At 41.9% G+C, this 26,048-nt stretch overlaps 1 protein-coding gene across 5 annotated transcripts in view; it reads right to left on the minus strand.

Moving 5' to 3' along the window:
* Positions 1 to 26,048, minus strand: part of GSK3B (glycogen synthase kinase 3 beta) — a 153,669-nt gene that overhangs the window by 102,057 nt on the left and 25,564 nt on the right. For 2 of the 5 annotated variants that reach the window (XM_048047668.2, XM_048047667.2), the window contains exon 1: positions 16,149 to 16,458. The exons of 2 other annotated variants lie outside the window; for them this stretch is intronic. In XM_048047668.2, coding sequence (XP_047903625.2) covers positions 16,149 to 16,443 — 295 coding nt within the window. In that variant the 5' untranslated portion in view covers positions 16,444 to 16,458. Of the gene's footprint in view, positions 1 to 16,148; positions 16,459 to 26,048 lie in introns of those variants that run through there. One more of the 5 variants, XM_048047669.2, reaches the window with a different exon arrangement.

Raw genomic sequence — 26,048 nt, forward strand, 5'->3', positions numbered from 1 at the left:
GCCCCAGCAGATAGGCGGGCACTGTCCAACACACAACTCTCTCACTGCCTTTGCTTGCAGAAGGTCTACAACAGAACTGCAACACAAACTTGAAAAACTAAGGAAGGACCAAACACCAAAATACTAAACAGCTCTTCAAGCTCACATGAGAACAGTCACTACTGTTTGTCCAAAAGAAGCTGACTTCTGGTGCTGATGGCTCTAACAAAACAGCAGATTCATGTGACCGTCCAACCACCATCTAAGAAAAGCACCTTTTTAACACCCAAGATAGAAGCACAAGTAAGAACAAACAGCTATCGCTAACACGCTGGTATCTGCTCTTGATACATCCAAACCCTTAAACCACTTCCCCGTGCTGTTCTCATGCTTAACATGTGAACATCAGTATTCGGGGGCGTTCTTGACAAAGAAGATAATCCAGAGGGCTGATGTGCAACTGAAAACAAAATCCAGACATTTTAATTCCCAAATGCTCTGATCTTTCCAGCTCACTTTCCATCTTCCAGCACATGATTTCTAAACAGGACAAACCACAAGAATTAGGTAAAGTTAGTGGTTTGAGAGCAGAGAATACTAATCAGTTTCTGGGAAGAAAAGAACGTATTCCACTCACAAGACTACAGTTTATTAAAGCACCATAGCAAGCTCTGTTTTCCACTATCTTGGTAAAACTTTAGCATGGCTCAAGTCATCATTTTACCTAATGCCAATGCCACTTACCCTTTCAAGATGAGTATTAGTTACATTTTGTGCACTCAAAAAAAGCTGAACATAGTTCCATGCTCTATTCACACAATTCACCAATTAAACCAAAATGAATTTGGATCAGTGTTGTTTTAATGAAATATTCATATTGTTTTGGAACAAGAGGCACATTCTCAAAAAAAACAACACGTCAGCAAATGTTTACCCAGGTGAGACAATGGATCCTACTCCTGGACAAGCATTTCCTCACATAAATACCCCACCAGCTGCAGATTCCTATCGCCAGCTCTAAGCTGACCCTTCTGCAAGCGCACCGCACGTATACTTTTCGCTAGTGCCTAAATGTAGCTGTCAGTCAATAAAATTCACTCCAACCCGTAGAGACCATGAAAGACTTCCTTTGCTATTGATCACAACTCCCACCATACATTCTAATGAATGGGCCTGGAGAACATCCAAAATTATGTCTGTCCTACATCCCTTCAGCTGTTTAGCTTCTGACTGAGCAGTACAAATGCACATTAACTCACATATAGTCAGAGATCTATGATTCTTTACTTCTTTCAACTACATATAAACCCCGTTCCTCCTCTTTCATACGTTTGGAAGGGCAGAAACAAAGAATAGGATGTTTACTTCTGCTTTCTTCGTATTTCGAATGCAACCTCAATCCTTTGTGCTGTCTACAAAATCCTCCATTTGTTCTTCCTTTTGACTTCACCTACTACCTCCTCTTCCTTCCCACCTCCAATTAATACACTGCTCCTTGCTAGCATGCACACAGGTCATCCCACCAGATGTTAACTAGGTTTTAGGCCTTACGTCCTAAAAGAAAGGCCTACAACAAGTTCTCTAGAGCATCTGAGGTCATGTAGCTCTGTCTTCACTTCGTTCGAATATCTTCATTGATCTGTTTTAATTCTCATTGCCACCTCCTATGAAGATATTGCTCAATATTAAGTCAATATTGATTACTTCTCCCTGAGTCTGAGGCTCCTCTGTGCTCTTTCACCTTTATTTGCTGAATGTTCGATACAGTCAACCAGTTACTTCCATGGAAACCCTACACGGCAGGATGTAGCTCCTGCCAAGTGAAACAGGTAACAACCAGCTACTGTCACAGCTACCTATGGAGAAATGAGTGACCAGAAGGTGATGGAAGTCTATCAGAACCGCACTGGTGTTTTTCACTCATCTATAACTGAGGTCACAGGATCTGAATAATCTATTAAACAAATGCCTTAACAGAAAGCACATGAGAAGTTATCTGCCAGGATGTGATGCAGCCCATCAGATTAAACTACAGAACAAAACACCTGGCTTCCAAAATACCTGTTAATGACATCTAAAAGAAGAAAGAGGTCTGGAAGTCCTCAGCTGCTTCATGTGTAAGCAACACATGCTTGAGGTAACATGCTGTCAGCAGCAGAAAGCACAGCTCTAGATGACAGTTTTCTAATTATTCCCCTGCACACAGTAAGGGAAATTTTGGGGAACTTCATTAACAAAGAGCAGCTGATCAAGTTGGCAGTTGTGTGTCATGATTACACTGTTCGTACATAAATAGGTAAATTTGAATGAGTAACATGGATTCCTCATGTAATTTTCTGAAAGATTAATTTCACTAAAAGTTAATCATTAAGAGCCAGGGGGAACAAGGGACAAAATCCAAAAATTTATGAACTGGTTTACTAGGCAGTTTCCCTTTTTCACCAGTGAACTGAATGAACATTACCTACTGGGAGATAACAGAAGACAGAAATAAAATTACAAGGACAGAATTAGAAAGACTCGGGGAATCAAAGCAAGGAGCCTAAAATACATTTTTAAAAAAATAAAATAAATTTACCCCAAACAAAAGGAAACCTTTGCATTTCAAAAATAGCTCAGGTCAAACCCTGAACAAAAACCCACGCGTCAATCACCACCCAGAGAAGGCAGAAGCATTCAGTAAATGCGCATACTGGTTTTGGCACAGGAAATGTCATCTGACTTCTTGACTGAAACTGAATACCGTCATAAAAGAGCCATCATCAGACGTTACTTAAGATCAGAAGAATCTCACAATTTGTATCCAAGGATTTTAGAAGAGCTAGCTGAGAAGCGGTGTTGATTTTTGAAAGCAATCAGAACACCAGGATGATTTCAAAGGCAAATATAAAAAAAATAGCCAGGTAATTATGATCCTATAAATTTGACGACAATTCCAAAGTACCACATTAGCTCATTTGATAATTAACACAGAAGCAGTAACATGGTTTATGGAGATTAGATTGTTGGGTTCCGTATTTTCAAAGAGATTACAGGCTCATTTGGAAGGGAGCAAAAAGCGCACTGATGAAAAAGCACTTCTGTAGGGTTTCTGACTTACCACCTCCTACATTAACAAAGAAATGAGTATAAGCAAAGAAGCACAATTATTAATCAAGTTACAATAAACTAGGCCATAAGTTTCAACATAACTATGATCTAAGAAGAACAAGTCGGAGGCCCCACGGGCACTAATTTTTGGCCTTCTACTTGCTACTCCTATCAACAGCCTGAAAGAAGAGCAACAAAGTTCTCAGACAGAAGCCTTAGATCTGTGCACAGAGGAAATCAATGAAAAAAGCAGCTGCCCTCCCTCCGTCAGCAGGCACAGAAGGGATCTAGGAACCGAGGCGATAGGCCATGTAGCCAAACCCAAGGAGTGCAGTCATCTGTGCTGACTTGAAAGGCACCCTGGCAAGAAGCGCGAGGAACAAACAATTGCCTAAGTGCAGCATTGCTACTGAGAACTGAAGCAATCCTTAAGATGTCCAAGCAGGGGAATATCGGCCAGGAAAAAAAAACAAACAAAAAGTTCTCTCCCCTATTTGGCATCAATGCAGCGGTGTGTGCGCTCTCTTCTGGTATCTAAAATTCAGAAGTGATCACTCAAAACACTAGAGGTTCAGAAAGAAGCTGCAAACATTTTCAGAAGAGGTCAGAAAGATGCATTACTTGGAGCGAGACTTTAAGAGCTCAGTCAATTTAAGTCTGAGAGAGAAAGATGAATGAAGGTTTATCCCTAAAAGCTACCCACTTCAGGAACAGAAATTTCAGCGAGGGCTCTGGTCTGTAGGTGGGGAAGATATCACACATAATGACTAGAAATAGAAATAACAAGAATTTGGGACTGAACTGGGAAGGGAAGAAGTCAAGTAATAAGGAAATCTTTTGTCCTAAAAATTCTGAAAGTTATGGTGATTTTTGTGGTTTTGGTGTTTTATTTTAGATTGGAATCTTTTCTAAAGCTTACCAGATAGCTGAGCTACAACTAGTTGGCTTGAAGTAGGAGAGGCTACAGAGGATGAACATGATGATCTCTCTAGGTCTGAAAAATGTCAGAAAGGTTCGACACTTACATAAACCAGATTTTCCTACATAGCCCAAAGGCAACGGTGGCATCGCTCAATACTGAATATGCTGCTTACCACAACAGGCAAAATCTGCTTTCAGTTTAAAGAAAAACATAGTTAAGTGACAAGTGATGAAAGGTGAAACAAGTCATTCTTTTACTTTATTGTCATTGGCCAAACGACAGCTACGATTAATTATGTGTCAATTCACTTCTGTTCAATACAGAGACAAATAATCAGGATCAATTTCAGCATCAACTGACAAGATCCTCAAAGGTCACTAAGGTTTTTAAAACACTCCATCCCAAATTCAAAGTCATCTTTGCTTTTATCAGGAGACACAGGAGTGAAGAAAAAAAAAAATCACTCCACTTGCACCTAATGTGAAGTAAAGCCTTTCAGATGACAATTAATCTCAAAACCTCCCAGGAGGCAAAAGCTGTAATGCAGTGCAAAAGAACTGTTGGTCCATCTGTATTTTGCTCAACAGCTTCTAGAATGGCCATGCAAATTCAAAGTACCAAGTGCTAAATTTCTGCAGGAAACAGCTAGAAAACGTAGGAAAAAGTGGATACTCAGTAGAAGTCACTGCCTCTGTAAAACAAACTATGCCATTGCTAAAAAGTAAGTGGTAACAGCTCAGAAAGGCAAAGTGACTTTATTATAAAAAAAATGAACAAGTGTATAACAACTGATCTTTGTGTTTCGTGCCTTTTTGAGGTCAGTAGGTCACAATGAACAGAAAGAAATTGAATATACTTCCAGGAAATGGGGATAGATAATGATGTGCCTGATATATCTGCATTTGATGTAATAAACATATATAAAGCTCCATTGAGATGCAGGGACAGTTTTTCTGCTATTATTTACCCGTTGATAAAACCCTAAAATTTAACTAAGGGAACAGCATCCAGATTTACTGCATCTCAGTTCAATCATTCCAAATGCCACAGGAGTTTTAAGTCTCCCTTTAGAGGGAGTCGCATAGTGTTATAGAGGGGCCATTCAATTTACTGTCTTTGAAAGCTTAATGCTGAAGATGGTAAACAAGCCTTTAAAAAATAACACGATACTCAGCAGCTCCAGGAACATTCACATGATAGACTTGTTAAACATCTACGACAAGGTCATGTCAAGCTCTAAAGGCATTTACTTTCTACCATCTTTTAGGTCTTATCCAAGGCCAACAGAGCACAACGCTCGCCGTGCAGATGTACTAGTCATCCCCAGCATAAACTTGATCCAGAACAATGTCTGAGAAAATAAAAATCTCAAGAGGAAAAAGGATGGGAAGAGCCCTGTTTGCGCTAGCTTGGACGCTTATCACTTTGGCCATCGGACAACATCTGGATCCAACCGTGGCAGGTGGGCTTACAGCAGCCGGCTGCTCAAGTCGGCCACCACCAAGTCCCAGCAGGTTGCCGTCCCACGTCTTGTAAACCAAGTAGTCGAACTCAAAAGGGATGTTTGCTTGCAGCGTTGAAGAGATAAAACATCGTACTAAAGCCTTCCTTCCTACCACTGTGTGAGCTGGTGCCCACACCTCTCCGAGGCACATTGAGATGTGCCTGTGCCAACCATCTCTGAGCGCTCCTCCTGCCATGGGAAACGCGCCGCCACCTACATGTCTAAGCAAAAGAGCTTTGTCGAGCTACAATTAACACCGAGGTGGTGGTGGGGGGGGGGAACCAAACCCAGTATCTCAGGGAGCAGCACTAAGAGAAAAATTTTGTTCCATGACTAAACAAAACATTCACCTGAATGCTCGTACTTAAATTTCTGCTTTGGAAAAAATATAGAGAACATACAATTAAGGTAATCCAAACACTGGCTGCTGGTGGCGTTTCATAAGCAGTCTCGTAGTCGTTAAGAACTATTTTTAGGAGGCACTCTCTCCGCTCTCTTCTCTCCCCACCCAGCTCACACACACACACAGACAAGCCCACTCCACAGAAGTTACTTAGCTCCATAAATCAACTTGAGACGTAGATAAGGTGATTCCACCGATTACGCAGTGAGTGCTGAAGAGATCATAGCAGCATTTGTTTTAATAATCTCAGGGCAGGTCATTCCTTCCCAAAGAGCTTAGAGATTACACACACAACTGGAGACATGAGGACAGAGACAGGGAGTATGTGGAAAGAGCACGACGGCACTGTTACCAGGAGATCATGGCCTCACTCTACCCTGTTGCTGCATAGCTAGCTGAGAAATTCAGACTAAGCTCAAGAAGCACACAGGACTAGGATTTCTTACTTGATGTTTCCTTTAGTTGTTCTTCCCTCTTACATCATCAGGGAACATGATTTAGCAAACACTACTAGCCGAAGACGACTAGCGCAGTTCAGCTGACACGTAATAACTTATAACACCCCTGTAACCGAGCCCTGACAGGGCACCGGAGAACCCCAAGTTACAAACGGATCGTATTTACCCACTTGCTCGTGCCATTCAACAGTTGACCCTCAACAAGTCTATTAGCAGTGTCCAGCGTGGCTGACACGGTAAATCCGTCACGGGGCGCCCACTCACACTCACTTTCAGAGCATTGGCAGAGGCTCTGAACCTCCCCACTCTTCCCTGAAAGACTTAGCAAATGATAAATAGCACACATCTTCTGGGAATTCCTGAAAGACCTACCATCTTCCCCTCTACATACCTGGTATGAACTGTGAACCTTTGGCAGTAATAGCTCCCTGTAAACTGCTTAAGTAGGAGGCTCGCTTCTTGCCGCAGGCTCTTCTAGATATATTTTAACTGCATTTGTTGTAAGCATTTGATTCTGATTAAATGCAGGTATGTCACCTAGCCAAATACATCTGTGATCCCTGAGAACAGGCATCATCATAATTTGTTTGTTTTCCCCTTTTCATTACCCCTCAGCATCCATTAAAAGGTTTCTAATGCACAAGGCTGTACCGCTAAGCAAAAACCCCAGCAGAGCTGTCTGCAGTAGCTGCGAGTTACCAGGACCCTTTCTACTACACACTCACATGAATTAAAAGCATCTTAACGCGTCTTAGAGGCAGTCCCCGTTCCTCTGCTGGGGGTTTACATAAGAAATATTTCAATCATGTTTGTTACAGCAGTGCTTACGTACCAGCCATGAATCGGACCCCACCGTGCTGGGCACAGCAGCGGCAATAAGACAGCTCCTGCCCCAGCGTGCCTGCAGCCTGGCCGACAGAGCAGACAGACAGACAGACGGACCTAGGCTGAGGCGGTAGATCTCACAGAGGAAATGATATAATGGCCAGTTGTCACAGGCCACAGTTATTTGAGAAGGAAGGAAGGAAGAAAAGACCTAAAACGAGATAGGCTAAAAAAGGAAGAAAAAAAGTGAAGGTAAAGAGCAGCCAAAAAAAAAAAAAAGAAAAACCTAAAAGCCAAAAACATTAGAACCGCATTAACAAGAGACAATTGGAAGGAAGCAGAAGCAGGAACAGAGACCCAAGGAGAGAAAAGAAATGGGAGCAGGAGTGGCGTAAGGACACCAGGCAGAGCCCCCGGAGCAAGGGAGCTCCCCAGAGCGCTGGCTGCCGCTGCTGCCAAAAGCAGCCCGGGTACCAGGGCCCTCAGGTGCTCCCTGCAGCCCTGCCAGGCCGGGGGCTGTGGAGGAAGGAGCGGGGCAGGCAGAGGAGGGAGCCCGGGCAGGCGGAAGAAGGAGCAGGGCAGAACGCAGGCGGTTCTGCCGCTGCTCCAGTCTCTGCAGCAGCGTCCCTCTTATTGCACAGCTGCGGTTGTCTGCCACAGCATCCGATCCTCGTCACAAGCCTGCACCAACAAACCTCAATTTATTTTTCTTTTACATCTTCAAGACAGCTATTTCTTTCTTTATCAAAGAACATCGACAGCCTTGAAAACCCAGGTGCAATGAAAAGCAGCATCAGCTTGAGCCTGCAGACCCTTCACAGGAAGGCAAAGCACCAAGCTCTTCCCCCAGCCAGCCCCAGCTTTTTCATTTTGCAAAACCTCTCTTTTTCCAAGTACCCCACGATTTGGTTTCTGCCCAGCTAGGACTTGGGATGTTTTCTTTCTCTCCAACATTACCCAAACCGGGAGGGTAATACAGTCCCGTAAAGCCAGGAAACAGCACCGCAGAAGCAGAGACCAACCTATAGAGTGAATCAGACTCAGGGTGAAATCACAGTGAGAAACAGATTGTCTGGAAAGCGATACAGCAGCCAAAATCCAAACAGAAAGACAGATGAAGCCAGTTATGAAAGGCATTCATTTGATACCTTTTAACTCTGGAGGAGGAGTAAGAAAACGGCCAGCTGTTCGGAACTAACATCCATCGTGGGTGGCAAGTGCAGTGGAAAAAGAGTGAAAAAGCAAAGCGAACAAGGAGCTAATCTGAATTCCCCGTGCCGAACTGTGACCCGCAGCTGAACGCCATCCCAAGAGTTAAAAGGACGCTGACATTACAGTCATTTCTGCAGGGAGCGACATCAAGCCACGCAGCACTGCACGGCTCCTGCTGCACGACGCAGACCAGCCCCAAGAGACCGCCCAGCCTCGGTCACCAGTACACCACAGAAATGAAACGAGTCAGTTTAGGTTAAAGAAGGCTTTGAATTCAAGGAGGACACGATCTCAATTAACATTAAGAAAGTGTAGGCATGCCGTTGGTGTAACGCAGATATTCTCCGGGCAGGAATAGCTAGCTGGGGGAAGGAGCTCCTATTACAGATGAGGCAGCACTTTAGCAGCTAGATGCAAAAGCTCTCCATCATTGGCAATCCTGCTTTTTTTTTCATTAAGTAATAAAAATAGTAGGGCAAGACGAGCAAGCAAACTCAACATCAGATGTTTCTAAAACCATTTAAGTAGATAAATTACAGTCCATTTTTTCATTATACATAATCTAACCAAAGTGGGGGCTACTGTCAGAAGTGTGGTCGCAATTCACCCTCCTGCCATAGCAAGCATGGCCATCTCGTAGCCTCAGGATGAGTCAGGTTAGCATACTCATTTTCAACTGAAACAAGCCTCAAGTCAGCAAGCTGAACCACCTCTCACGCTGAGGACAGGCGACTATCAGATCTGGCAGGGGGGAGAAGGGTGAGAAGGACTATTCCCTACTGCCTGTGCTACAAAACCCTATACAAGGAGAATCCCTTTTCTCCACAAAGAAAAGTCATGAACAAAAGGAGTATTTCTCCTCATAAGAATGACTCCAGACATCTGGAGATTCAGTTCCCTTCTGCCGGCACGTGAGCATATAGAGGTTTTTGGGGACAAGCTCTACACATACAGCTGAAGTTCTCAGAACTGTTCCTGTAATTGTTTGTTAAGGAAGAATGCTGGAGCTTGAAATCCTAAAATAGAGGCAGGTTTCTGGAAACAGGGAGAGGAGAGCAGCACTGTTTTAGCAAAACTTCCTCTCAATTATGAAAGCAAGAAGAAAAATGAGCAATAACACATTTTTCCTCAGTTCTACTTCCCACATCAGACAAAAAGAAATATCACTTTTCAATATAAGGTGAAGCAGAAAATAAGTGATACTTAGTAGAAAATTAACCTAAAAACTCAGGAGAGCATATGTTGAGAAATTATACGTAGGCCTGTGCAAGAGTTGCATACTTATCCAGAAGTGAAGGTTTTTGAAGTTTTTTTGAAGTGTTGCTATTCCAAATCTACACAGGATCGAAAGATCCTAAGGTTTTCTTGCCAACAATGCAAGTTTTCTTAAGAAGTTTGATCATCTTTGAGGAAAGAGAAAATACATTTTGAGGTCTTGACACTGCTTGCTCTTCCTTTTCTTCTTACATTCCTCTTCCTAGGAATCCCAAGCAAGACGAGACAGGCATTACGAGGCACAGATTCTGGGTACATGCAAAAGACTCCCATTTCTAGAAGGAGATAACAGAGCCTATTATTTCTTTAGTGCTGCTAAGACTGGCGATTAATGACAATGCTTTATCTTGGTCCAAGTAAGGAGGTTACTTTCAGTACAACAGTAGACACCCATGTGAGAGTAAAGATAAGAAGAACAGTCTGATGTTCTTCAGCAGACAAGGGTTCATTTACCTACCTCAGAAGACAGTAAGTAGCAAACAAATAAAGCACATTAAGGAATACAATTCCTTTATTAGGAAGGTTCATTAGATACGTTGTTTGAGTATCTGTCATCTATCAAGATACAGGACGCACATAACAAAGCACCCATCTCTTATGGCAGCAAACAGTAAGCGTTTAAGGAAGAGTATAAAACAGGACAAGCTTGTAGGGACAGCATACTCTCCCAGACCCCAGATATGTGTGGCTTGGGAACTCCCCAAGCCAGAGGCAGTATCTCTGGATTTTCTTTTCCTGCTTTGCATACTCATCCCTAGGCCTGAAGATACAGTAAGACAACCAACCATTTGTGAACAGGCACAAGTGACAACTCTAAAGCACATTAGTGTCAACATTATCTGGTAGAAACCTGAAATTTTATCTAAACATCTACAATTTTGTTGTAGTGACAATTTTGTTCCAGAAGTTCATGGCGGTTAAAGCATGAGCATGCCAGGAGGCATCCAGACACCCTTCACTACACAGGATTAGTCTTCACTGTGTTCAGAAAGACATCTCTCATCTTGGGGTTAGACAGGACCAATATCATATAAAACTGGCTGAGGTCTTCAAACAGACTAAGTGAAGTAAGACCAGAAACACTTAGCACGAGTTTGGGAACAGGAGAAGAACCCCATGACATAAGATAAAGTAGAGTTTGATCTCAAAGAGTTGAGAAGAAAGTAATTCTCACTAAAAGAAGATTGAAAAGGAGTGTATAGAATATGCCTGGATGCTTGCATTTTGGCTGAGACAGGAAGTAAAGAGGACTTCAATAGAGGTTTTTTGCTACAGTAGCAGCTACTCATCTACAAACCCACAAGGAAATTGCACTGCGACATCACAGCCTGGCACTACAGCTAAGAGAATGACTGCAAAATCAAACTTTTCACAAAAAGATTTTGGCAAAGGCACGGTGAAACTTGTCATGTTAAATAGCTATGGCAAAAAAAAGAAGGCAGAAATTTTTTCTTGTGTCTCACCTTAGATATAAAGTTATTTACAAACTATACTCTTCCTTTAGAAAGAGCATTCTTCTGAATAAAGATTTTTTCTTTTTCTCCTTTTTTCTTTTTTTTTAAATCAAATGACCAATTGCCTTTATCTGCTAATAGCTGAACCGGGGATTCAGTTTCCCTTTATGTTCACACGTAAGGAAACTTCTAATATTTCACTTTAGATCCTTGATAAGTCAAACAGCACTGCAATTCAGAATGCGAGTAAGGAGAAACAGTAAGTACTCTTCTACAAGTATTTTCCTTGAAACCGTGAAATGCAATTGAGTTGGTATACAATTTCAGATTTGGTAATAATTTTTCAAAGGACTCATTTCTTCCGTAAGATGACCTGAAAATGATATACTTTTTAATCTAATTATTGTCCTTCTCATTTTGTCATATCCAAAGTCTGACAGCTGATACAGAAGATACGAACTACTGGAAAGTAACACATGCTGCCTGAAGATGCTGCCTGCATCCCAAATGAAGTAACAAAAAAAAAAATCCTTAGACTTTTATTTTTAAACATATTGCTCATCAAAGCAGGGGGAGGGGTAGTGTGTGGGTTCATCAAAATTAGATGGTTGGGGAATATTCAAACTCAAACGCATCGCTTTTCCAACTCCAAAGATTATGGCAATACTGAAATTACTCAAAGACAAGGCTTTAATGATTGATCATCATCTATCCCAATGATGGATCTTCATCTATTTTTACCCTTAGTTCATTTGCCCAGGCAGCAGAATTACTCCCCAGAAAGTGAGAATTAGACGAAGGAATGAACAGTCATCATACTTGCATAATATGAATATAGATTGGTTTATTCCATAATTTCACGTAATTTGGAATGCCTCTTCATCACTAAAGAATCTAAACGTGAAATTATGCCAGAAGAGTAGAAAGCCAGGATATTTTATTACAACATTAGAATTATTATCCTGAGGAAAAAATGCTTTTGGTCATTGCAGTGGCCTAGGGCCTTCAAGACTCAGAAGCAGGAAGTTGCTTATGCAAAAGCCAAAAGAGCACTGCCAAATTAACTGACTTTTCTGAAAACCAAGAAGTGAATTATTTTCTTAAGATATTAAAACAAAGACCTACGGCCAAGATAAGAATATATTCCTTGAACGTAGGCTTTGCAAACTCACAGTAAACAAGAAAAGTGAAGTGTCTAGCTATCTGCACTAATGTGAGAAACATCACTAGATAAAACATCTGTTACCAGGATTATTTCAACATTAACAGATTTTCACACAATTAAGAAAATGCATCCTGGGAATACCACTTTGGTGGTTTTAAACATAAGAAATAAATTATGCATATATAGTGTTTTTTAATAGTTTTAAATTACTCCTTTCAATTTTGCAATTCATCCCCCTACTATTTGCCCCACAGAAGTCCCCACAGAAGCCACAGTCAGGACAGATCAATGCAACATTGTCTGCAAAATACATTCAGATTGAGAGAAATATCTGTATCCGTGTTCAATAACAAAATATTAACCCAGACAATCCATCTTTCAAAAGAGCCACCATGCAGTATTTTATCACACCCTAAGCCAGTCTGATTATGGGAAATAAAACATTTGATAGGATTTTTGTTGTTACAGCAAGAATTTTTTAATATACAGGTTCTTTAATATACAGGTGCCAAGATTACTTGCAAGCTTCCTACAGCCATGCTGGGCTCCAGGCTTTTATGGCCATTAACCCCACCTCCAACACGAAGGCTCTGCTTCGGTACTGCAACATCCCTGCAGGTACAGAGTTGCAAGCTGGCTCAATGTATTTCAGGTTTACAAGCACATATTCTTTTACTGTCCATTCTTTCACCTTTAGCATCAATGGGGACAGATCTGAATGTAACAAAGGTCAGTTCAAGCAGATAAGAATTTGCTATCTTCTAAACTTCCTACTAGGATACAAAAATGACTTAGCATCATCAATACAAGTCTTTCTAAAGCAACACAATGCTACAAGAGTGCAATACTCTAAAACCCTATGGCAACAAGTTAATATTTACTGCATATTGTATATTCACACTTAATGAAACTGTACCAAAAAGGCTAGCACTGTGCTTCACAAAAGTAATGCAACAACCTGCTGCTGTCACTGTAGCCACAGTTGCAACGTATTTTTGACTGAAAACACAAGGCCAGGGCTCCCAACTTATCGGTTTTACGCACAGTTGACTGCATAGTTGCATGTTGCTTTTCTCTGGTAGCAAAGTCAGATTACAAAGTCTCCCACACACCGCAGCAGCTTATTCCTGTTCTTACTACTGTAATTCATCGCTCACTAAATCATGCTGCTGAAACTGTTTGTGTGGCTATGCTATAAACATCAATGAAGTAATCTGGGAAGGAAACCAAGCTATGTTTTTTATTAAAAAGCGTACACTTTCAAGTCTGGATCATCTCACTGATTGGGTTCACAGCACAGCTGAGGAAGAAACTAGCGTGGGGGACCGACAAGATCAGGGTCAGGCAGGAAAATGAAACCAGCTTTGCCACTAAAACGTCACTCAAAACCAAAAAGCGGAAAGGGGTGAGAGGTTCGTCAGCCCTAACGCAGGGAACTCCCACTGTTCAGAACAGAGTTACCTCTAAGCCAAGCGCTGGGAACAGATCAGGGTTTGCTTCGTGTGTTTTCTTCTTCAAAGAAAACATGCAGTATTAGTTTAATAGAACTGTAAATCACACAGATGTACATGAAGCCACGTGCCTTACTGGGGTCACATGCGCTATATAACACAATAGAGTAATGCCTGCAGAACTACTCTGGATATAACCAGCGTTTTCACTTCCCACTACCCAAACCCGTGCTCTTTGGCATACCAACTCAGGAGAGGAAACTTGACTGGTTTCTTTCAAGTTCTTTGAAAATTAGCCTGGTGGGCTCCCAAGGGAATATTAAAAGCTACAGACTGGTAAAATGTGACCTTTGTCCATGGCAAGACTGCAGAGAGAAGGGCACAGCAAACAATCTGCTGGAGGAAGGTGAATATGGTCTTGGCAAACGCAAACCCTGCCCTACTAGACTGCTGGCACTCCAAGCAGACAGATATGAGTGATCCAATGAAAACATATTTGGACTTTCAAAAAACCCAGACTGCTTCTTTAATAGCGTATGGCAAGAAATCAGGCAAGGAAAGGTCCATCTATGGGCAGACGTGTGAAACAATACATACCAGGAAAAATAAATTGTGCTTCCATATTGAATGTATGGATGGAATTTACAATTCAAGAAGCGATGTTAGAGTCACTGTTGACAGTTCTCTGAAATTACTGGCTCAATGTGCAACATTTTCAGCAAATGTCATCTAGATAGAGGCCACAGAGAATGAGGCAGAAATTTATTTTGCTGCCATGTAAAGACTTAGTGGACTGAGATCTTAAGTAGCAAGATGGAGACAAAAAGAGCACACAAACAGGACACGAAAGAATTCAAAAAGATAAAGATTGAAGGATTCAAGACAGGGCAGTTAACTTGCAAGAAGACTGAAGAGGCTCAGGCTCTTCAATTCAGGTGCATGATGGGGGGTGGAACTCATTCAAAGCTCACAAAAACCTGATGGCAGTAGATGATATCAACGTAGCTAGCAAGAAACTTCTACAGTCTGTTACCTCAGGGTCATGAGCAGATACTGAAGGAACACACAAGGATGCAGTCCCTAACACTGCCAAATCTAATGTCTGGATGCTAGAAAAGTAGGAGGACAGTGAGCCAGAAAATGGCCACACTCACATGTTCTCCCTAAGTAGTCATGTCACTGCTGCTGCTGAAGACCAAATATTTGGTGATATGAACTACCGATATGACCCAGTATGGTATCTTCTAGCTTCTAAATCAAAACAGAGGAGGGGGATTGTTAATTGTGAAAAGTTTCCTGACTTAATACCAGGAAAACTTCAGAAAATACAATTTAAGGATCTAATTTAAATTATAATCTTGCAGGGAGACCCAATTCAGAGAAAAAAAGGACAGATACTAAGTTAGATGTGATGAGGAGTTTGGCTGTTGGACTGGGGGAGAGAAAACAAAAAGAAAAAGCTTAGCTGCCTCAATTATACCTTACTCCAGGCACTTACAGTTATGAAAAACTTACTTCGAAGACAGCTACCCACACCTCTGTTCCACAGGTTCTGTCTCGAAATGCTTCCATGTCAGCAGAGGCAGTCCAGGTTAAAAGTGGGCTGCCTCCCACCGGCTGTGTGACCAGCCATAGTTATGACTCCTTGATGTCATCTCAAGGGAATTCCACCCCGAGTAAAACACACCTTTAAAAGGCAACATTTTTTTCTCCATGAAGGCCCGTCCCCTTCAGGCAAGTGTCTTAAAGGAGGAGGGACAGAAAAACAGGCATAAAAACTGAGTCACTGCCCAGTATTTCAGACGCAGAAGTTTCTTCCAAAGAGATAAGGCCACATTAAGCAACCGCGTACACGGCTAGTTCCAAACACCAGCAGGTACAGCAGTCCCACAGGTATTCTTCTCTACCTTGCAAAGCCCATGAAAGCAGGGAGGCAGCGAGGCTCTCACTGTAACTTCTGATGCTGAATGGCTCTACTGCCTGCTCCTCTGATCTGCACCTAAAACACTGGTAGCTTTCATCCTTCACGTGTCTTCCTGAAAGCAGTCACGTACACTGCTTCAATGCTTTCTGCTCCCACCATGGGGAATGGCAGAAGAGAAGCAGGCAGACAGACTGGCTCTGAAAGCACTGGGACCGACACGATCCCCGGAGAAATATCTTGAGGTGATGAGAGACATCCTCTAGGATCTGGTCCTCCACAGCCAGGCAGAGCTGTCTCCACCTGGGCTAAGCCTGGGGACAGCAGGGGCTGTGTGTACAGAGCCAGTACTCCTGGAGAATACACCTTAATATCGCTTTGTTCGCTTGTTCCTTACAGATGTTCTGGAAACGGCCTTCAGAGCTACGTGAGATTATGATGGATGACTTCTAAGACAGGCCCAGAGCACACCACCTCTTCTTACCTTACCTTGAGATGGGGCTAGATACTCTGAATCACAGTCGTAGCATACGAGGCAAAACGGTTCCGAAGCACTGCACCAAGCTGAGATCTGGCAACACAAACAGACCCTGAACTGGTATCTGACATGCCTGCTCTGGTTAGCCACGCTGGCCACGAAAGCAGCGGCGCATGCTGGCCCCAAGGGATTCAATGCAAGCCTTGCCTTGGGTTGGCACCCCAAGACCCACTGCACCTGGGGCTCAGCATCACGTCCCGAGGCCCTGGGAGACTGCAGGGAGAGGAAAGCAGGCAGAAAAACCATGCCCCTCTCCCTCCACTTGAATGCCACGAGGAACCAGCATCCGTGAACACACTACAGAGGAACACCAAGAAAAATTATCTGGGGCTTTTCCATGTCTTCAGGTCCTGATGAAAGAAAATTACCCATTTAAATGGTAACAAAGACAAGAACCCAGCTTGAAGCACTACAATCACAAAGAACGAGTAAAGGTGCTTAGTAACAACAACACTTGATCAATCCTGTGTACAGGAGCCTCCTAAACACTACAAGAGCACTACAAAAACACCAGCAATTTTATCCCCACTTAAACATCTCAAATGTCATTTTAAATAGCTTAGAACACATCCCCACAGCTTACAAGCAAGTAAAAGTAACAAATTTTGTTTTATTAATGAATTAGAAGTGAATTTGAGAGTATTTTTTAAAAAAAAAGATTAGTTTCTGCTCTTGTAGTTAAAGTATCTGAAAAGCCAACACTTCTCAAATATTTCACTTACTGTAAATAAGACAAACATACTTTTAAATGTCTCTGCTCAGCTTCTGCTTTAGTTGTAAAAATAAAAGTAAGGAAAAGTTAAGCTGACCCTAGAGTTTAAAAATCCTAAATGACACATTAAGATACACCAAGTGGTATCACTTTCATTCGTTACATCCCAACACTCCACAGCAGAACACAGATTGAAAATTTTTTGAAGACTATTTCAAACCCAAACAGAAAGAATTAGCAGTACTAAGGTTTGGCAGAACAGGACACAGCACTCCCAACTCTTTAACAAGGATGCTGATGAGACTACCATGTCGTAGTAGACAAAAAACAAAAGTGATACGCTGTTCATCAGTCAGATTTGTAGCCATTAAATGCACCATGAAAAGATTTGCCATTTTTTATTTGCTCTACAGATTATGTAGTTCTTCAGATTCACAGGCTGTTAAAACCTCAATGTGCTGGCGGATAAGCATTAAGGGCACATTAAAACCAAGGCTTTTGCAGCGTACCCCAATCGATTTCAACTATGTAATTGAACATTATATTAGCAAAGGGTTTTTCATACACTAACACTAAACGCTGACATGTTAACACATTACTACACCTCATGCAAATTTTTGTTCTTTAAACGTAGTTTGCTGAAAATAGCATTTACAATATTGCAATACTGAAAAGGCACTGGATGCTTTCCTAGAAGGACACTTGTGTGTTATGCTTGCTTGACTTACACTGATTTTTTGTCTTGCTTTACTTACGTCTGACCACATATCCTTTAACATTTTAGTATTTTTTTTATTAATCCCCAACACTTAAAAGCAAGTACTTTCTAATAAATTGAGATGAAGTATGAACAATATTACAAGTCCGAATGACATAGTAATTTGTTCTTTTTCATGAAACACCAACTGTGTTTGTCCAGTCACTTGACAGCAAATACAAAGCAGTAAGAATCTATTTCTGCAGTATTTTCATCTTCAACTATTCAGCTTGAGGAAGCGGGAAGGAAAGGTTTCCGTGCTTGCTTTAGTTGTGTGGCAGTCTATCTATAGACCCCTTATTTTAGTAAAGTTTAACATATTTTGGGGGAACTTTGGGGACTGGAAATTTGCTGACCTTTCCAAAGAGAAATCAAAGTAACAAAAATAAATAACTTTTAATGTTTTCCTTTCTATCTTTGTATTGGGCAGACACAACAGAACAGTAGTGAAGTCCAGGAAGTAACATGAACACTGGGCTTTGGTCAGTTACCTAACACAGCTAAGGGAAGGGAAAAATAGTGATAACATCTCTCAAGTATAGTAAGTACTGAGTCTACAGGCCATAAATTTATTAGTGCCACCTTAAATAGCTAGTATTCTTTTTATGGATTTGCTTCTGGAGTCACTTGATCCCTTAAAAGCAACCCACATCTCTCATGTTATGTTTATATCCAAACCCTGAGGAATATGAAGAGACATAACCCTAAAGACAAAAACTTCTTTCTCCCATCTCAAGCTAGGAGCGTGCTGTAACTCTGAATAGCACTGTTTGTGAACAGCTGACAATTACAAAATTAGGTACAACAGGCAGTTTTTATTTGCTTTAATGCAAAACACAGCAAATCAGAGCTCAGCACATTTGGTTTACTCAGAAGGCAAGAACAAGTTCAAATACCTATAAAACTGCATCACACTTGCTTCACAATTACTACATTTTTTTTCAATTTTTTTTTTTCAAACACACTTGCACAGCGTTCCAGATCAGTTACTTCCAACTGCAAGAATCTTATTTTGACTAGTTTCACTCCATCTCTTCCCTAAGTAGTATTTCCATTTCCTGGTTACTCTCATTTCCCCTTCAGATCTATTTTGCTTCTTCCAGCTCCTCTCCTGCCCTGCTTCTTCCTCATCCATGACTCAAAACTAGAGCAGGAACCTCCAGTTTGCCCCCTTCAATTCCCTCAAATTTGGAGGGGTATCTTTCATCACGTCCTACCATCATCCTGACCTGTATCGAGGTCAATGACAAAGCCCCTGGCATTACTTCAGGCTTCCTTGCAGCCATACAGCCTCCCTGCGATTAGAAGCAAAGCTGAATTTGTGTACACATCATCACTGTCCAAGTACACGCACAACAAAACGCTGCTCTACGTGGTGTTTATTCAGCTGGGAAGGAACCGATCACAACTCACGCTCCCATACTTCGGCACACAGGTGCGTGTGCAAACAGCTGAATCCTTTCCTAGAAAAGTTATTTAATACCTGCCCTGCTTTACTGAAAATGAATCAAGCTATCACGGGTAAAACGTTTTCCTGGATATCAAGGTGTGGGGACACTAATTACTCCTCCTAGGCTTTAAATTCTCCTCGAACCACTTAAGAGAGCTGGACTCAATTTTAGCCTCTGGCTACCTCTGAAAAGGTGCTTCCAGCCCTTGAAGGCAAGCAGCTAGGGCCTGACAGCTGACAACCCATTCGTACAGGTGAGACTGGTGCCTTCTCAAAATGGTGGTTATCTCCAGGTACATCGTCACTGGGTGACTTTGCTATTTGAATGTGTTTACTGCTCTAGAGAACGCATTTTGCAATGTATTCTTCCTCCAGAGGTTGAGCAAGGGCTTGTAAAGTTCCCAGAACCTATAGGATACTTAAAAACTCCTAATCCAAGTTTATGGAAGCAATTATAGCAGCTTTCAAATACTGCTTTCATTGCCTTCAGCGTGTACGCTTTTTGAGAGGACAGACAGACTAGAAAGCATTGAGTAAACTATTTCTCTACATAAGATGTGGACTGAAAGCAACTCAAAATATTTCTTATTCTTGCGTAGCAAAACTATTATCTTCTCCCAAAAGGAATACTGAGCTCTACAAGTATTTACCCAAAGTACTGCTATAATTGTATATACTTTTCACTTGGTCCTGTAATTTATATGACCATTTGAGATGTCTTTATAATACAGATCAATTTTTAGAAAGATACAGCCTCCAACACCAGACTTTTTGTCGTTTCACAGCAGCAGATCTCCTTCCCACTCATCACAGCATTCAACATTATGTAAAGTGTATACAAACATACATTTTATAGATTTAAGAATATCCGGAAAACACATTTTAATGGATTTTTAAAGTGACTGGGGAGAAAGTAGAAACTAGGACTGTGCAAGGCCATAGCCCTGAGCAGCGCCCAAGCTGTGCAGAGAGCTCAGTCAAATCAACTGACTTCATGCTGCAAATTTTATGTAGGTAGAGTCAAGAAGTTGCTGTGATATTACCACCATTATATGCTACGTACAATAAATATGCTCTGTATTACCCCCCATTGATAAGTTCTCCACTTCCTAGCCACTCTTGTGGAACAAATGCTACTACGTACAGAGAAACGCTTAACTTTCATGTTTGCCTCGAAACTATGACAGCTTTGCACTTTTAATTGGATTCCCACATCTCCAAATGCCAATTTGGAACAGATAAGTTGTTTACTTTGATGATGGCAAACAGCAGAACTGATTGTGCATAATTTTTGGAACTGCTTGCTTTATTTCCGAAATCAGTTGCTTTCGACCAATTTTTCCAAAAGCTGAGTATATTTACAGGAAATACTAGAATAACACTTTCACGGGCTTAGAAGCTAAAAAAAAAAAAGCTTCCAGAAAGGTAAGCTTCCAAATTCCTCCCTTAAAGTGTAAGTTTCAGCTGATGAGGCAAACCCCTCATGTGACTACAACTGCTCTAAATGCTAACTCAGTACCCATCTCTACTAGGCTAGGCACCCATCTCACAACTCAAAAGCTAAAAAATCCGAAATGCTCATAAACACCAAAAACACTTCTTCCACAAAAACCAACCACAAGAATTATTTGCACTGTTATAAAAAAAAATACTGCCATGCCAAATGTCTATTAAACTTCAAAAACACTTAACCTCACCTTTAAAGTAGTCAGAAGCATACATGAGATTAATATCAGCCATGTATTTTTCTCATGTCGTATATACAGACAGCAGTATCTTACTAGACATCATGTCTGCATTTAAGAATCCCTAAATACAAGAACTGAGCAGATGTTTCTACACTCAACAAGTGAATTTGTATATCAGAATAACTCTTCTTTCAAGTAAACTCCAAGTGTAAGTAATGAAACTTCCAAGAACAGCTCCCCACATACCAGGACTTGTCTGAAGCTTGTTTACCTATTCCATTATCTGAAAATGCTACGGTAGGGCCAACAGCAAATACATTTTGGCGTAACAACTGCCGGTATCTCCTTAGCTAGTCCACCCATTTCCCATCCTCTCTTTTCCTTATATTTGACACTATCTACAACACAAGTGAAGGCTTCGTGGGTACCCAAGACAAGCACCTCATCCTTCACAGCTTCTTGTCTGTCTGTGGAGGAGAGAGGGAAGGTAAAGGCACACCAAAAAAAGAAGTGTTAAGGGGATGAAACCAAAGACTTGCTGGTTTTGAGTCAGAATTATACAATTTTAATTAAAAAAAGAAAAAAACTTTTGCTTCCCCCCCCCCCTCCAATTAACTACCAGTAGGAATGCAACAGTGAGTGAAATGTTTCAGCAGTGTTTCCAGCCCCGTCAAGGTAAACTTTAATCCTAAGCAAAGAGCTTCCACCAGCTCTGTCCACATCCTAAGGCTCATCATCTGTACGCAGACCTGCAACTGAGAACTGCGATGACAGGTTTCCATCTTAGGAAGGAAACTGCTACTTGGGGAAGGATGTCTGCCAGCCACGGGACAAACATGCGAGAGCCTTCAGCCTTCATCAGACAAGTGACCTCATACTCTGCTGTCATCAGGAGGGGCACTCCTTTTTGCTCCCTCCTCTTCCCCAGCCATACAGTCCATCCCATCCCTTGTCATCATGGCTACAAAATAAGCCAATTCCAGTCACTAAGCTGGTGGAAAACTGTTTGCTTGCTCGTTGAGTTCGCTTTCTGATGAATAAGCAAGTTCAGCTGGCTCGCCGTGTGGTCATGCAAGCTCCAGTGAGACCACATGTAGAACAGGAAGACGGTGGGTGAATGGTTGAACCCCATTTTGATACCAACAAGACAACTCTGCTGAAACTGATGCTGAACTAAATGCTACTTGCACTCCAAAGTTATATTAAAATGATATTCAAGAGGAGCATCAAATGTGAGTAGAACCCAGGGCTTCCATGCAAAAATCAAGGCCTTGCCAAACCCGAACATGTACATACACACATTACACAGGGGTGCAAATAAAACCAAAATATAAATATACATATATAGATACAGATTTTACTTCAAAGGGTTTAGAAGACATGTAAGGTCAATTCTTGGCCTCTTGGCAACTTACTGCTACCGTTATTTGTTGTTCAGAAAAACAATCACTCAAAAAGATGATTCAATACCTGTTGCAGAATGTAAATAATTTAGAAGAGTTACTTTTAAGGGCAAACTCAAACAAACCTCTGATCTGGGTGCTTCTGTTAGAAAAGTAATTTCTAGGCCCCAAATCCACTGGAGGTGTGAAATCTTGAGTAGAAACGCACTAAGGAAACGTTGACTTCTAACTCCAATGCTTTCTTGAAGGCATTCACTTACTTGATCAACACTCTTCAAAAAAAAAAAAAAAGGCAGGCTGAGCAGAACAACCTGCTGGCTCTCCCCTGCCTCGTGAGCAAGGTGCTGACAGAGAGAAGTAACTAATTATTTCATTATAATTCACTGATTTCCTGTGGGATCTGGTTCACCAAAACTGACTTCATCAGAAGTTTCACATCAGGTGTTTTGTTACAGATATTATGACCAAAATTCATTAGTTCTAATCACGCAAAAACTGCCTGTATGTTAGGTGTGAGAATGACTCATCCTTCAAGTCAGTCAGGCTAGACACCATTTCTCATAATCTTTACTTGCAGGGGTAAACAGGCAGCAACAAAAATAGAAATTGCAGCCAATGCATGAAAACAGGCTGCCCTGAAAGAATGGCATCCTACACACCTTACGAATGGAAGGGAGGAAGGAAGAAAGCTGCATTAGTATCAACATAACCTGATGTGCAAGATGACAGGCCAAGGAGGGAAAGCAAAGTAGCAACAGAAGACAACAACACCTGAAGAAAGATACCGAAAATGAAAAAAGTGATCCATCCTGAAAGGGAAAAAGGAGCTTTTTTGTTAAAATGAGGCAGAGAACGGTAAAGAAAAAATGGAAAGTAAATGCACCAAAAAGGAAAATGAAAGTATGCTTGCAAAAGGAAGTGGAGAAAAATAAAATGCCACATCCTTTACTATGAAAGTAAATACTTAAGTACATAAATGAAATTACTTCCAATCAACCGGTGAGAGAGTCATCTATACAAAGTGGATCTTGAAAAAAAAAAACAGAAATAAAGTTCTATAATCTCGTCTCTTGAAGAGATTTATCCTGCCTCAAACATATGTCTGAAACCAAGGAGCAGGCGAGAGACCAAGCAGAGTATGAGTTAGCTGCTTCCTCTTTGACAATCTGAGCAGGCAGCTCCTTTGGCTTTAAAGCAAGTCACCCAAACTTCTCAGAAGCGCATTCAAAAGACTTCTCCGCTTCCATAAACAGACTTCAACTAACAACTGTGAGGGAGAGGACGGGAGGAGACCAGAGACATGGAATATGAATTGTGCTCAGCAGGGATGAGGCAGGAGGAAGAGGATGTTTAGTCAGCACCTCCCAGAGCTACTGACATGGAACTGCCCTACCTCTTCCTAACTACATTATTTCAAACTCACGTAGAACAATGCGGACTGCGGTACAGATTCGCAGTACTTGATTAAAAAGGCCCAAACTAAAAATTTAGTTACCAGGTTCACAGTATTTATAAGCAATTTGCCAGCTGTGTCATAACCATTAGCGAAAGGCAGATGCGCGCACATGTTAAGCCAGCAGTGGTGGCATCCCCCCTGGCTGCACAGCGAGGTCCTGAGCAGCAAAGCGCGTTGCAGCCAACACCTCTGCTTACGGGGAGGAACGGGGGCTCTGTGCCGAAAGGGGTAGGGCCTGGGAGGTACCAGCGGTGCTTCGGTGCCCCAGGTCTGGCTAGGTACAAAGGAGACCCTCATGGGTAAAGCGCTTGCAATCTGTGCGATGGCAAAGGAATAATCGCAGGCAGACCGACTCCGTCCCTCTGAACACGGGCACATAAACAAGGCACTGCATGGAAAACATGAGTGAACTCACTACAGAATTAATTACTACGCTGCAGCTTTCCACCTGAGGTTATTTCGCTGCAGCTTCTTTTCCTCGTATAGGCTCACAACGAACACACAGGTGGCTATCAAAACCAGAGTTTCACTCAGTTATCCTGCGATGACTGGTTGTGCCCATACCTATGGGTCCCTCGTCCCACTCTACACAAAGCCTTCATATTCTGTAATTGCCCTCAAAATATCTGATTATTAATCACATTTTTTTGAGCTGGGACGCTGCACAAAGCCATATTTGCCTACATCAGAGACCAACATTGACTGAACAGTAAGAACCCTACCGTGGACACAATTGTGAGGTTATGAAGGCATCTTGTTTTGGTCAAGCCATTTCCACATGGAGTAAGAATTGCACGGAACGATATGAAGTTCCCCTCTGCCGGCATGCTCCCAGCACACCACACCAAAGCTTTCAACTGAGGCAGCACAGCTAGCAGGCTGGAAGCCAGGCATGCTCAGCTCACGCACGTTCTCCCAACATCAGCAATAAGAGAAGGCAACTCAGTCCCAACCTGCCAGCTTTCGCATCCTCTTCATCTGTAAGATATTGCTGGTACTCCTCACCCCGTTTTCTTTATTCTGTACCCTTCCAGCAGGGACAGAAGTGAAGCCTGCAGGAGCTCCACAGCCAGGTGCTTGTTTAACAATTCAATAAATACAAGACGTCGTAATACAGTACTATGACAAGGTAAGTGTTGCTGCCACCAACGAAAAAGCACCCCGTGACTAAAGCAGAGTAAAACTAAAAACTGCAACAGAGCTGGGGACTGAACTGAAAGCCTCACGTAGTGGACAAGTCCTTCTGGCTGACTGTGTCTTTAGAAGTCAACACTCCATGATAGCTTCATTAGGCAATGCCTGCAAAGCACTCAGTGTAATGACAGGGATTAAAACATGACTTGCAAATTGATATGCTGGGGAAAAATGAAACTTTTGCCTGAAGGGACAAATTATCAGCAAAAATTATCTCTGTCTGATTTGTACTCTGTTTCCACTGTACATTCTCTGTCTTGGCTACCACTGTTTTTCAAACAGTGCCCTGAGTTTATTAGGCTTATGTGGTCACTATTTTGCCCATTTGTTTTTCCTCACCACCACCAAAAGACCCAGAACTCACTGGCCATTATCGACGTGGTGTTGAAGAGCAGAAATCTCAGAGACATTTTGGAGCCCCTGTCAAATCAGCAACCAGGGTAACACTTCCACAAAGCAAGGCAGTCAGGACCAGCTCCTGCACACTGGCTGGTAGCTGGAAGCCAACTGATCAGCATACACATACCAGGCACCAGCAAAAACATGCTGTGCTCCTGATGAGCCAAAACAAATGCCTTCTCTGCCTGCAAGGAGGAAACTAAGGTCACTGAGTTACAGCACATATATAAATAAATGGACAAATCCATAAGAAAGCAGGCATCATTAGCTGCACAGCTCAGAAGTCTGCGCCATGTGTGTCCACAAACTCCTCAACCTCTGCTTTAAAGCATTCCAGAGCTCTGCTTCCACCTACATTTGACCTCATTTCTTTACCCACCCTGTCTCACCCAACTTGCTTTAAAATCTTGACAACACACCCTTAGGAAACTTGTAATAGCGAGAGCTACATCTTGTGGAGTAAGGTCATTCTGTGTTTACACCTATGTACTTGTGTATCAAGTACATACTTTATTTGTACTATGGATATTCAGACTGCAAACTGAATTATAACCACAACCCATGCGTGCTTTTATTGTATCAGTGGGCGTCTCTGCCACCAGCTATTACCTACACAGAATCTAAGCATGACAGGCCATAACACAAGTGGTGATAGATAAAATATGCTAAAACCCTCTAAAGGTGTGAGGCCTGAAAGTCTTAGTAACGGGCAGGTGCCAAAGGTGCACAGTAAATGTAACTCTAACATGAGAATTTCTTTCCAAACCATAGCCTGTAATGTGGTCTAGTAAC

The sequence above is a fragment of the Anser cygnoides genome, chromosome 1, assembly GCF_040182565.1.
Source record: "Anser cygnoides isolate HZ-2024a breed goose chromosome 1, Taihu_goose_T2T_genome, whole genome shotgun sequence".
NCBI lineage: Eukaryota > Metazoa > Chordata > Aves > Anseriformes > Anatidae > Anser > Anser cygnoides.